This window comes from Bacillus rossius, chromosome 8 (genome assembly GCF_032445375.1).
Source record: "Bacillus rossius redtenbacheri isolate Brsri chromosome 8, Brsri_v3, whole genome shotgun sequence".
Taxonomy (NCBI): Eukaryota; Metazoa; Arthropoda; class Insecta; order Phasmatodea; family Bacillidae; genus Bacillus; species Bacillus rossius.
In genome coordinates, this window is record NC_086336.1 from 18732961 (window position 1) to 18747367 (window position 14407).

The 14407-nt window shown below is 37.8% G+C and overlaps 1 protein-coding gene across 3 annotated transcripts in view; it reads left to right on the forward strand.

Moving 5' to 3' along the window:
* Positions 1-14407, forward strand: part of LOC134535556 (WD40 repeat-containing protein SMU1) — a 69130-nt gene that overhangs the window by 36451 nt on the left and 18272 nt on the right. For all 3 annotated transcript variants that reach the window (XM_063374733.1, XM_063374732.1, XM_063374731.1), the window contains exons 8-9: positions 3505-3606; positions 14085-14268. In XM_063374733.1, coding sequence (XP_063230803.1) covers positions 3505-3606; positions 14085-14268 — 286 coding nt within the window. The remainder of the gene's footprint in view (positions 1-3504; positions 3607-14084; positions 14269-14407) is intronic.

Sequence of the window (14407 nt, forward strand, 5' to 3'; positions counted from 1 at the left end):
TTCCAGCCCAGCTTCGTTTGTGTTTGCTTTTCCTTGTGTTTCTCTCTGTGTAGCGTGAGGTACGCTCCGGGAGATTTGTTTTTCTGTGGCCCGTGAGTGGTCATTTCTGTTGTAGCTCAGAGTTGTGTCGTAGTGTAGTGAACTCCGTTTTTCCCGTTGGAGGATTACGTGCCGAGCTGTGGCCGGCATGTCTGGGAGGCGATTAGCCTCAGCTGTTCGCCGCGCGAGGGGAAGTGGGACGTGTTTTCTCCCCCCCTTCCGCGCGCTCATTGGCTTTCGCCTGGGCGGAGCATGACGGAGGAGTTTTCTCCTCTCCTGCCCGTTCCCCTCTTTTGTTTACGTTCGCGGGAGAGCGAATTTTGCTTCGTGACCACGTGACTCCCCATGACATTTCATTCACTTGAAGTCAATACACGAGGATTTTTGTGTTTGTATTTAATGTCTAGGGTAGCAGTCAGTTGTTTTGTGGATTGTATTATGTGTAAACATAGGTAAACTTTAATGATTATTTTATGTTTTATGTTGGGTAAATGTTAATTTGTTTCGCCAGACAGGCCATGTAAATATTTTGTTTTATTACCCAAATATTATGTGTTATTTTATATTGTAAACTTTTATATAAGGTTTAAATTAGTGATGAAAGTTTAGTACAGTAAAGTTATGATTTGAGATGGAGACTATAGACAGGTAAATTCATACCTAGCAAAGTTTTCTTGTAATAGCTGTAGGTTCTGTACTCAATTTCATTAATAATTTTTATGATTGTGGTTAATCGTTATGTATACAGAGACCATGTTCAGAGGAAGGCAATTTATTTATTTTTCTTATTACTGGCAAATTAGAAAAGGCTTAATGTGACTAGAACATTAAGAACAGAAGAGTGAGCAAGAGAATAATGGCACCTTCATCATAAACTTTGAGTGAATTTATCCATGAGTTTGGTGAACGTTGGTCAACATATCGTGCTACTGGACTGGTAGTGTGTCAAGGAGCAGTTTGCGGCAGAAAGGGGCAGTCCTTCCCCGGCTTCGGTGTCCAGCGGGAGCTGTCGCTGCCACGAGACACGGAACGCCCTGGATCCTGTACCGGGCGTAGCAGCTGTCATCTGGAGGCCCCGACACCAGCTGTTGGCGGGCTGTTCTTACCGTCACTCCAAACCCTGATGGAGGTTGCTGCCATCCCTTACTCTGGTTCGTCGTGTGCTATTGGGTTTCGGCGATTTCACCACCTTCTCTCAGATAAGTGTTGTGTGGAACTGTGTATGATACTGTTGACACTTAAAACTTCCTTGGTGCGACAGTGGACCGTAAGTTTAAACTGCAACAGGAAGCGGCAAATGTGTACCGATACACGGCCCACATATAAATATACATTGTCAATATGGCTTATTTAATTAAATATAAACTGTGTTTGAAGGGACCTAGTCAACAATGGTCGGCGGCAGTAGTAAATATTCGACTTTCGAAGTGCCAGTGTGACGGCGCATGCGCGCCAGTGCCAGGAGAATTAGCGGCAATCGGCAACCGACTGAACTTAAAAATGAGCCAATAGGAGAGGCCGCTGGGGACGCTCGGCGGAAGTATAAAAGAGCCTCCTGGCGATTTCTCAGGGAGTCGGTCCGCTGCACTGAGTCGGAGCACGTATCGCTCCGCTTAAGAAATTTTCGCTACCCGCGATTCCGGGCTGCGGAATCGCGATTTGAAGTTGAACGTTCGGTATTATCAACATTTGGGACGGTAATTATCGAATTCATCAACGCGTCCGCGGTCCGGGAAACGACTTCGCGCGCGCCGGAACTTCGCCTGTGTGAGTGCTCTGGTGACTAAAAGTGTGGGGTGCCTACTGGTGCATCTGAACGCACTTCCTGGGACAGCCTTCACGCAGTCTGGAGACCGTGGAGCCAGCGCAGCATTCTCAAGGTAAGGCGCGGTCGCCTAGAGTCGGCGCCAGCCCATTGTTGAACTGCAAACTCCCCTCATCTTGCGCGGTGATTCCAGCTACGAGACGTTATCGCAGAGACTGTGCCTCCTAATAGTAAATGTATGCGGTCCCCCCAGAGGTCCTGGGGGTAGAAATAGCCTACCGACAGAGTTTAGCCCGGAGCAAACCCCCCCCTTATTGAATGTGTAGGCGGCATCTACGTGTTGTGTCGGATGTCAACAATAGAGACTGAACTTGAATTGGACTTTTGTCGAGCCGGGTGCCCTCCGTAACGTCCTGCAGTTTCAATAACATTATTATTTTTGCTAGTCATATTGTGCCTCAGAGAACTTTAGCCATTGTCAAATATGTTATGTTATTGTTTTTGCCTCAAATTCATCAATATTATTAAAATTTCTTTTAAAATCATATATTGTTTATTTGTATTACAGGTTTGTCTCCTTGATAATATTTTAAAATTATAAGTAATGTTAGGCACTCGTGTATTGACAAATATCATCTACCATTCAGTCAGTCCTGTGTTTGTAAACAAACGAGGTGTTTGTTTACGTTTGGGTCACCCATCCAGCATAACAGTTGTCTGTCGTCTTATTATTATTATTAGTGTAGTACCAAGAGTACGTGCACAGAGTGCAAATAAAAGAAAATTTATCAATTAAATTGTAGATTTCATTTCACTCCTTCTTTGTATCCATAAAAAATAGTGATAATTAAAAAAAATGATTCAATTTTATTCATAAAAGTGTGGAATCATTTCATCAATGTTTTGTTATGACGTCACGTTAAACTATCGTCCGTAAACCGACTACAGACAACCAATTTTTTTTCCATGGTCTTTTGAGAAGTATCATATCAAATTATTTATAGTTCCACAGATTGAAGTAGAAATGAACACATTGTTTATAGGTGACCTGATTTACCTGTTTTTTGCAAGTACATCATTTCAAGTAGAGCTGTGCCGATATGAATTAGCAGAAGCCAATTCGTCCAATATTTAGTGTAATTGGCATTTCTGCTAATTCACAATACACCTGTTAATTTTCGGCCGATATTACTGAAGAAAAAAGTATTATAACCCAAAAAAATCAACCATTGCCCTTTTCACTTTTCGTTAGGCCTGTGCTAATATTAAAATTTTCAAATACAAATAAAAACTATTCATATTTGATCTGACCTCGAATAAAAACACTTTGAAATAACGAATATTCATTTGCTTACGAATACTCAACATGGCATACCTCATGAGTTTATCATATACTAATGTGAATTGGTACAGCACTAATTTCAATCAAATATTGTTAGTACTGAGTGTTCAAATCATGGTAGCTTTAGTAAGTTTACAAGTACAACAGTTGTAATCTTAACTCAGAAGATAAGATATGTGTAATAATATATTAATTAATAACTAAATTTTTGAAAGATAATGTCAAGGTTAACTCTAGTTAGCATTTTTGTTCTGTGCTCATGCATACATAATAAAAAATATTAAAAATATCTTTGTGTTTGAGTAATTGTTACATTGAATATGATTTTGTTTAACATTCATGTTTTTTGTTTTTACAGAATACATGGTTTGAAGTCTGGAAAGACGTTGAAGGAATTCAGAGGCCACGGTTCATTTGTGAACGAAGTGGTTTTCACTGCAGATGGTCACAGTATACTCAGGTTTGTGACTTTGTGAAAAGTTCTTTTGAAATGCCTCATTGGTATTCCTAATGCTCATTTACAGTAAGGAAAGTAATAGGTAGGAATTTGGAGAAAGATCAGGTAAAGTCAGGAATTTCATAAATAAAATGGTAGTCTCCAATTTTACATGAAAATGTGTGGTTCTAGTTAGGGATGTACCGATTCGAATCCCGATTAACTGTAATCGCCCGATAATAGAGAATCGGTAATTAATCTTAATCTGCGATATTTCAACCGATTATTTAGACAAAATTGTCAACATTTTCTCATTATATTTATCATAGTTATCTCTTAGCATTATAAGAAAAAAATGCCAATGATGCTAATATATTCTTTTAACGGTAAATAGTAAACTCTATTAAGTTTAATTCATGATACACCGTTCAGACTGTAGGCCTACACACGCGCTGAAAGTTTCAGAAACTTTGTCGTCTAATAAATTAAGTATACTCTTATTTTATTCAATTGACTATTTTCTTCTAGCATGTATGGCTAGTATTTCCATTATTGTTAGCTCCATGCATCAAACAACTGCTTTGAGTGCCACTTGTAATAAAATACAACACATAAAACAGTATAAAACACAATAATAATATTTGAACAGCATCATCACAAGATCTCCATTTTACGTTTAGGTTACGAACGTCATGTGATGAATAAAAACAATTTGGTCAACTTATCTCACTTCACCGGAATTTCCGTTGTATACGTGAACCTTTTTCTATTATTTTTTATTACGATTGAAGTCGCTTTAATAACGGGAAAGTCTTCTTTACTTTTTATTTTTACTGTATATTAACAACAAATATTTAACCAGGAATAAAAGTTAATGATTGCGATAGTTGGTGGTCGGTTGTAGGAATATTTCTGTTTGCGACCAAAATTAATTTTTCGAATGTTGGTAATTCTGTGTTAGCAAAGACTCGGCGACTGTAGATTGTTTTATTGTTTTCTAGTCACTAATGCACGTCCATACATTACGTAAACGGAGTGACGAATTCTTTGATCAAATATTACAGTATATTTTGCTAAGTTTTCTATTTGTTGGCATTTACCAAAATAAATATTTGTTAAGAGCTGTTATACATTGCATTCACTATTTAATGTTGCATAATAATCATGGGTACGCTAGTCGCAATGCTGTGTGGAAATATTTTTTTTAGGATCCGGGCCGGACGATAAATATGCAGTGTGTAAATATTGTTCTCAAAAAATATCGCGTGGTGGCGTACATGGAAACAAAATGTCTTTCACTACAAGTAATATGTGGAGCCACACAGTCAATCAGCTTGTATTTCTTCACAAAAATCTAAAAGCTATTAACTATAGCTATTAATGTTATGTGCAATTCCTTAGCTAGCTTACCAAAATCTTAAATATTTATGTAAATAAAAATGATTTTGTCTGCATTCTATACACATGTATGTACACTTATGGTCCATGCCTCCATTACATCAATTTTAATCACAATGTTGTCCTCTTTTCTGTCTTTTTTAATTTATGTATGTAATAATTGGGCAAATATAATCAGTATTCTTAATCGGTTTGGAACATCGGCTGAATTTTAATTTTTTAGTGAATCGTTAATCGTAACCGGTAACCGGTTTTTCAATATCGGTACATCCCTAGTTCTAGTCAAGAAAATGTATGCATGGAGTAATGCTGCCTGCCACCTAACGTCAAAAGCCAGGAATCTAAACTGATTATAGAATATGCTGAACCATAGATTGATTGATTAAAGACCTTTTGCTGTACTTATGTTATAAGCAAAATAAATATTAGGTATATAATAAATTATTTTGGTGTTTCTTTTAGACATCTGCGAATTGTGATTTTTCAGTTTGAATCGAATTTCAAAAAAATTCACAAGTTTCAATTTTTTTTCGAATCGAATTTGGGAATATTTATTAAAATATCATAGATCATTAAAATTTTTTAACATACCACCTTTGAAAAACTTGTCACATAATTCACAGTTTAAATCTAGTAACTAAAATTAAAGTGAGACTATATTGAAGAAGCACAACCAGATCCAGTAAGTCCTCGGTTTACGTCGGGGTTACGTTCCTGAAAACCGCGACGTAAATAGAAACGACGCAAAATGAGCCATGTTTCATGCCACCGGCCGACCACGGCCCAAGGTCGGCCGGAAGCGCTGGCATACAGACGTGACAACGGGCAATTTTATCAGCAAATTACAACCCACAGCGTGGGAAACAAGTCCAACTAGTACTTCTCAGCTTTATAGAATGGTTATTTAACCAGCTGCTTTATTACCTTTATTGATTGAAATATAAAAACAGATATATAGTCGTTTGGAAGACATCTTATGGAGAAAAAATCATAAATTGCAGTGAGCTGATACTGTAGGCCTACTACAAACGCATTTAATCACGATAAAGTTAACAACGGCACGTTTAAAACTCCGGCCAACTCAATGATATCATAGCGACTGAAGTGTAGAGCTGTCCTGTAGCAAACCGTATGTATTCGTTACTGAGTAACGGGTGCGGCATCTAGTAACGAGTAACAAAACGTTACACACGAATGCATTTCGTTACTCACATTTTTCGTATGTTTTACGCATGCGCGCGCTTATTCGTTACAATAAACAATGTTTGTTTATTAAGAAAAGTATAATTTGGAAATTCGTCGTCCAAGTTTTTTACTGTTTATTAAAGGTATTGTGTGTGTAGACAAAGTTTGAGATTGGAACAGAAACAACGTAAGAAAGTATTTTTTACAAATTATAAATATGTATGTTTTTGTTTTTTATTATCGCGTATTTTCACGTTTTTTGTTCTTATCTTAAAAGAGATATTATAATAAAGCTGCTCTAATGAGATTTTATTGTTTCTTGGTTAACAAAAGCTGTTAATTATCAAATACTTTTAATTGTTTATATTCAATTTATTATTATTTACGCGACGTCATACTGTACGCGTACGAAATACGACTCGATTCGTTGCTGTTACATAACATAGAATGTTATGCGGTATCAGAAGTAACGAGTAACGATACGATAGTAACGAGTACTAATTGTTATAGTAACGAATACATACGGGTACACTTTTTTTAGTTACTTTTACACCTCTACTGAAGTGCCAAGGAGTTGGACGAAAAGGGGTAGGAGAAAATGCTGTGTCGTTGCGGGAAGTAGATAACACTTCTACGTGCGAGATACGTGGGTGGCCGAGCGGGCGGGCTGGTAGTATTGCATCACCGCGCGGAGAGCAGCGGAGAGCAGGAAGCGTCCCTCATGATGTATGATAAGATAAGGCGGTGAACGTGTAGCTTACGCTACATAGCATAAATTAACTACCGAAGGAGACAAAGAATTATAAACGAATTATATACGGTGTTTTGGTTAAAATAAAGATTTACGGTCATTGTAAACGACGTTATTGTGAATCGGCGACAACTTAAATTGAAACATGAGTACTCAAACATTAGCGACGTTAATCCGAAACGACGTAAATCGGTACGACGTAAATAGAGGACTTACTGTACTCAAAAATTAAAAAAAAAAATTAAAAATTGTATGTCTATTTAATAGACATATAAATTGTGGTGATTTTCCCTGCAATTCCGACCTCGGTTCTTGTGTGTTATGCGACTGTTCGGCTCATTTGCTATTATTTCCGGTGTGACTGCTGTTTCCTTACACTAACATAAATCACTTCGTAAATCATTTCAAATTGTCATGGAGAAAGGTGAGTTCATCGACATGGTGCGGCAACAACCAGTGGCGTAGCCAGAATTTGTGTATGGTGGCTGTTAAGAAGCATGGCCCACTTGTATTAAAGCGGGGGTTCGGGGGTCCTCCCCCGGGAAAATTTGGATTTTAAGGTGTAAAATAGTGCTATTTTAGCAGTTTTCGGTACTAAAATTTAAATATTGTAATGGTAAAATTTTTATTAATTTTAATATGAAATTTGTTTGAGTGATCAATAAGAAATTAACTAAAGATTTGGAGCTGGGGGGGGGGGGGGGGGGGGTTGAACACCTTTACCCCCCCTCCCCCCTGGGTTAGCCCCTGGCAAAAACAATTCTCTGCGGCTGGTAACTATGTTGCCTGCTGTAGAGAAAACTCTCTCACTTGCCACCTTATATAGCATGTTTGACTTTCAAGGATAAAAATATTAATTACAATATCACAACATAAGGAAGTGGTACAAAAGAAAAAAACAAATTTACCGTTTTTATCGCGTAAGCATCGCACATTTTATTCTAAAATCAAGTTTATAATTAGGGGTGAGACCATGGGTTCACTCTTAGCTGAGTTTTGAAATAAACAAACACCGTCGTATCACTGCGCCGTGTCAGCAAGTGATAGGCTGAATTCATCTTGCGTGCCAAGCACTAGTTGCAGCACACAAACTTTAGTACAGTCGATGCTAATAAAATACCGGAGAAGTAATATAACAGGAAGCACCGTAGCACTTTTTTCAGCGTAGGTGGTTCATTTGCGAAGTAAAAACTATGCACTTTACGCCTAATAGCTAGCTGTCTACACAAAATCATCACAAGTTTTGATAACAGGATACTCAAGTTTCCTTTTCTTCCCGGGAGTTGTTAATGTCCCAGTGTCCTGTAATTCTTTCCTTGCACGAAGCACACTGCTCTTCGAAACACTCGTAAATTCCGCTGTTAAACTCGCGATATCGTTCACACGATTATCCGGATATTTGTCTGAATATGTTTTAAAAACATTCAACACAATAGTTTTCTGTGCACTTTTCAAAGGCTTTCCCGTTCTGTGCTTTACAAACCCTTGTCCGGCGTCAGCCATAACAAACCGTGCGCGCGCGAATCCGAAATACAACTGTTGCGCCGGGCATCAATTGTACACTGTACACACGGCGTCTGCTAACATAATTGTAAGTAAATACTTGCTGACACATTAAACTGTATTGGATATTAATGGTGAAACGCTATAATGCTATATAACAACAATTGTTATAAAAAAGGTAGTGTAAAAATACTTACAAATGGTACGTAACCAAGGGACTATTTCTTGCGCACGAATAATGTGCGCGGTGGCCGGCAGCCAATGAAAATGTTTGTTTACAAGAGGCTTTGTTTATTCCAAAACTCAGAGTGAACGGAGAATACTATTATGAAAAAAAAAAAAGTAATCCATAAAAACAAAACCTATTCATGGAAAGTACGTTTATTTAAAAAGTAGGCTTTGCGAAAGCAAGCTAAAAAATTTAAATTAATGAGTGATGCAATAAAACCATTTTATTCAACGTAAAAAAAAATAAACCCGTAACAAGATCGTGATTTGTAACTATACTCATAACGATCGTGCGGGTTAACTAGGTTATTTACAGAGCGCGCGTGTGCATGCAGTCTGCGAGCTATCGATATCAATTTTCGACTACGTGCGCGCGCTCTATACATGAATAAAGGAATCAACACAACCAAACTGGCGCTGCTTACGTTTTTATAAGCGGTATAAAGCGACTCCAAAGACGTTAAAGATGAAGTTTTTAACTTTGAAAAACATCTTTAAAACATGATTTACACATCAGATTACTTTGTAATAGGATTAATTAAGTTTGTAAGCAGTTTTATCAGAACGAACGGCGTAAACTGCGTAAAGCAATAGGCGCGTTGTAAACAACGGGAATTTATTGCATTACATCAAATGATGTTAAAACGGGACAGAAATAAAATTGTTCAAATAACGTGAAAACGTAAATAAGGGGTATCGATGTATGATTTTTTGTAAGTGGAAGATGTAATCGTCCATTTACATTTCTTTTAAAAACGGGGGAGGGGGATGTCTTATATTAGTGTACGCGGGCCAGATTTTGCAAGTCGAATTATTGTAAAATGAATTCGATTCGAATTTACAAATCGAATATCAAAAAATTCGAACTCGAATTCAGAAATTTCGAATATTCGCAGAACCCTACTTTCTTTCTGTGTAAAGAATTACAATTTTACACTGCAATTCAGGATAGAAGCTGTTTTTGAAATCATTAAACTAACCATGTTTGGAAAATTTATCCCAACACTTATCATAACGTAAGTTCCTCCATCACAGTGTTTCAACATCCTTGTTTTTTAAGTCCTTGTACCATAAAATGTGGGAAAATAAATTAACTATTGCAGTCCAAAGTGATATTATTTCGAAAACTATTAAACTTGCTTAACTTATCAAATACAGTGTCACATTTTCACTTATATGTAGGGCCTGGAATTTTTTGTGATCCCGAATTTTGCGAAAATTCGCGCGAATTTTGCATGAAAACACGAAAAGTAAGTACATTCGCGAAAACCACAACATTTCTATATTACACTGCGAATATATCCCCGAAAAGTACCATTACAGTAGAATCCCGCCGATGCGACCCCCCTCTGATGCGTCCATTCCGTTTATACGACAGTTTTTTGAGAAACCGTGAAAATTTGAGCAGAGAAAGTGGAAAATTTGAGTAAAATCGGCTGAAAAACATGTCTGTTACACTTTGTTGGGCGAGAGCTGTACTGTAAGCAGGCAGGCATACCAAAGACGGCTAAAAATAGATACCACCCCTCTAGACTGTCCACGTGGCAGTGTCTAGCTGAGCTCGGCACGTCACGTGTGTCAAGTTGGCGACCACACATTGGAATTTCAAGGTCAAAATTTGTCACAAATTAGTGCTCAATTTGTGCTAATTTGTGCTGTCAATTCGCTTCAAACAATTCAAGGGCTATAACTTTTTAGTTTACGTTGCGATAAGCTCGAAATTTTGGCTTTTGGCAGCACAAATTAAGCACTAATTTGTGACATAAAATTCATTCCAATAAATTGATATTTTCCTTGGGTGGTCGCCAACTTGACGTCAAGTTGGCGACCACCTTAATGTATGCTATAACTTTTTACGTAATGCAGCACAAATTCTGATTTCGACGGCACAAATTAGCACAAATTTAGCACTAATTTGTGACAAATGTTGACCTTGAAATTCCAATGTGTGGTCGCCAGCTGTCAATTCGCTTCAAACATATCAAGGGCTATAACTTTTTAGTTTACGTTGCGATAAGCTCGAAATTTTGGCTTCTGGCAGCACAAATTGAGCACTAATATGTGACATAAAATTCATTCCAAAAAATTGATATTTTCCTTGGGTGGTCGCCAACTTGACGTCAAGTTGGCGACCACCTTAATATATGCTATAACTTTTTACGTAATGCAGCACAAATTCTGATTTCTACGGCACAAATTAGCACAAATTGAGCACTAATTTGTGACAAATTTTGACCATGAAATTCCAATGTGTGGTCGCCAACTTGACACACGTCGGCGCTTCCACTATCACACGAAAAGCCATCTCAGCTGTCATGTTATCTTACCCGCCCGCACGAAAAGCAGCTGTGGTAGCTTCTGCGAGAGCGTAAGAAACTCGTCCGGCTAGGCTGGCGGTAGCGGCGGCTTGACGTCATACGTGACATGACGCTTACCTCTCCAACCCCTGCTAATTCTTCAAGGCTCATCCCTTCCAGAGCCACAAACCATGAAAAAACACCCCCCCCCCCCCCCCCCCCTTTTTCCAACTAACATTTCAACACATTCCCTCCCTTATTTCAACCTTCTGCGTGAGAAACTGTCATCATCCTCCTCCTCTCCCACACCGCGTGCGGCAAAAGCCAGGTTGTATAGTCCATTCTTGGTAAAATAAATATTTTTATGGGCTTATACGACTGTCCTTCGCCGTTAATAAATACTTTATAAGTTGAAGTTATTATGATACAATTTGTTTATTAGTCACACAGCAGTTTCTGCTGAAAAATCACTAATACCTCAAATTTTATTGAATAGAAAAATTTAGCAGGGCATTAAATATATTTATTTTACTGCATAGTTACTTTTCCATCTGCATTAGAACGTGTTTTTTTTTTTTTTTTTTTTTACACTGTGAAGGGACGTGGAAAAGTTAATTGCTTGAGCTGTCAAAATAAACTATGCTGACAGCAAGGGCGGTAGCGCATACTGTCGGTCTGTCACTGTGATTATCTACTCCAAAAACATGTCACAGGCTCACACCATTTCACGATAGCATTGTTCTTATATCTTTTGTTTATAGCAGAATGTTTTCTACCTGATCCACACAAGTTCCTTCGCCACATTTTGAACGAAAATAACCACCAGCCGGCTAGCATAGCCGAACTCGCGTGACGCAAATTCACTTAGCGCGAGTATTTATCGGAACCCATTGTCCGGGATATGCGAGTCAGAGGTGTAATATGAATTTAAAAAGTTGTCTTTTGTACACCATAGACTATTTGAATATGAAATATATGCGAACAAAGGTGATTTTTTATGTATTTGGATATATTTTGGGGAGAGGGGGGGGGGGGTAAAAATTGGCCCGAATTCTCTATTGCGACCATTCCGCTTATAAGTCATTTTATCCGGAAACTGTGAGGGGTCGCATCAGCGGGATTCTACTGTATTTGGAGATCACTAATACTCACGCAAGGTTAAAGTATCCTTTAATCCAAGTCTTGTGTTTCAGCATAATTACCTTATTTTTACATAAGCCGTGTTCGTGTATGGTTTTGATGCTCAAAATTGTTCTCGGGTATAGTTTGCACTAAGTTTCTTCTCATTTGTGCGCCGGGGTTTGTTCAAGTGGCAACCCCGTGTTCCTCCACTCCATTATGCCAATACCATATTTATGGAATGCAAGCAAACTCAAACTTTTGTACTCTACGAAAAATAAAAATGATGCCGAATTCTAAACAACCGTGCACACTTGGCCGGATATGAGAACGCGTTTATTGTATTTTGCAAAAAGTGTATAAAATATTATATAAAAGCCAAAGAATAACCTAATATCTTGTATTTATCCAAGTTGCGTCATATACAGCAAAATGTAAACAAAACAAACCTGGTTTTTCCAGGTTAGCCAACTTCTCAAGTAAGCGAATGATTCCTTAACGAAGATCATACATTTCCCAGACTGTGAGAAGTTTTGTTTTGTGTAAAGCTAAACACATATGTTAGCGGCTAATGAATTTATCTTACCGTAGTTGTTTATTTTATGTAACTTCGTAAATAGCAAGAGAATAAGCAAATAATGATTTTGCAGGTACGAAATTAGTCTGCGCAGCGAGACTGGGAGTGTGCGGGCATGCGTGCCAGCATCTGTTGTTGACGTCACGAGCCGCGACAGCGTAGTGGCATTCCACTGCTGATATTTATTTGCGCACCAAGTTTAGTTGATTGTTTTCGTAACAGCCTGTATGTAGTATGTTGCAACATATTTCTGTCTAGTTTGAAAATGCGGAATAATACTTTGAGTGCTGGAGACCGAGCATATCAGTATCAGAAACATGGGTTTTATTGTACTGACAATAGCACAGTGATGTGCAAATTTTGCAACTGTAAAGTTTCATTGGAAAGAAAAGATTCCATTGACAAACACCTAAAGTCGGCTAAGCATGTGGCATCGGCAGCCGAAAAAAAAAAAAAAAAAATTTGTAGTTGCAAACATCTATAGCAACGTGTCTGTTTTGTGTAACTGTTTTGGATTTAATTGGCTGTTCTTATGCATATTAGTCTATTCCTAGTATACATGGATTGTTTATTAAATATGTAAACTATTATATTCAATAACTGCACAATTTAACATTTAAAATACCGGTAAAATTTCCATTGCATAACGAAAATACCGACTTTAAACCACCGCTTTTCTAATTTGAAAGTACCCGCTTTTTCCATACTGAAAACATCGAAATTTTCCAGGCCCTACTTATAGGTATATTCAAAACACTAGGAGATTCATTGAAAAAACTAGGATTTTTCAGTTGTATCTATCTCTAAAGGATCATTAAGCAGAAATAGCAGACCTTTTATACTTACACTTTAATAACAAAAAAAAATAAACATAAAACATTCATAGTGATCTTAGATTAGATCTTGCCACCTTTCCTCTGTAGAGAACAAAGTTGGTACAACTGGATATGAGGTGATGAGCTGCAGATGTGGAGTGACATCAAGCGTTTTGCAAGATTGGTGGTTGTGCCAGCCACCTCATTGGTCAGCTAATGTGTATAGTTTGCAGCTATGTTCTCTACTCATCTAACATATAATGTTATTGCATTTGAAATTGATTAAGAAAGTCAGTTTCAAATCATGCAATTAATTTTCATATTTGTTTGTTGTAAGTAAGTATGGGATATAGAACATCATGGTGTTGTTGGAAAATATTTTTTTTCAGACTACAGTGCATAATTATCTCACCTTATGTTTTTGGGTGTTAATTTGGGACAATTTTAGCAGGGCTTGTGCCAGACAACACAGAAATTTATATGTACTTCAGCTTGTTTGCATTTTTTGTTTTTTGGCTCTTGAGAAATGCAAAACAAGGGTTCTGTTGTAAACATTAGAACTCTACATCAGCCAATATTTTGTCAACTTTGAATAACTTAACTTTTCAACATTGCCACTTGCTCCACAGCGCATCATCTGACGGGTCAGTGAAGGTGTGGAGCATCAAGTCGACCGAGTGCACCAACACTTTCAAGTCTCTGGGTGCGGGAGACACTACCGTGAACAGCATTCACTTGTTGCCCAAGAACCCAGAGCACTTCGTCGTCTGCAACAGGACCAACACTGTCGTCATCATGAACATGCAAGGCCAGGTCAGTTTCATTTTCTTTGTCACCTGCTTTTGCGTAAGGTGCCATATTCACCTTAAAAAGAGGCCAATGCCTACATTTGAAAGTCCCCTCCACCGAAAAATAATATGTTTATTTTTTTCCTACATCATTATCACTTTCA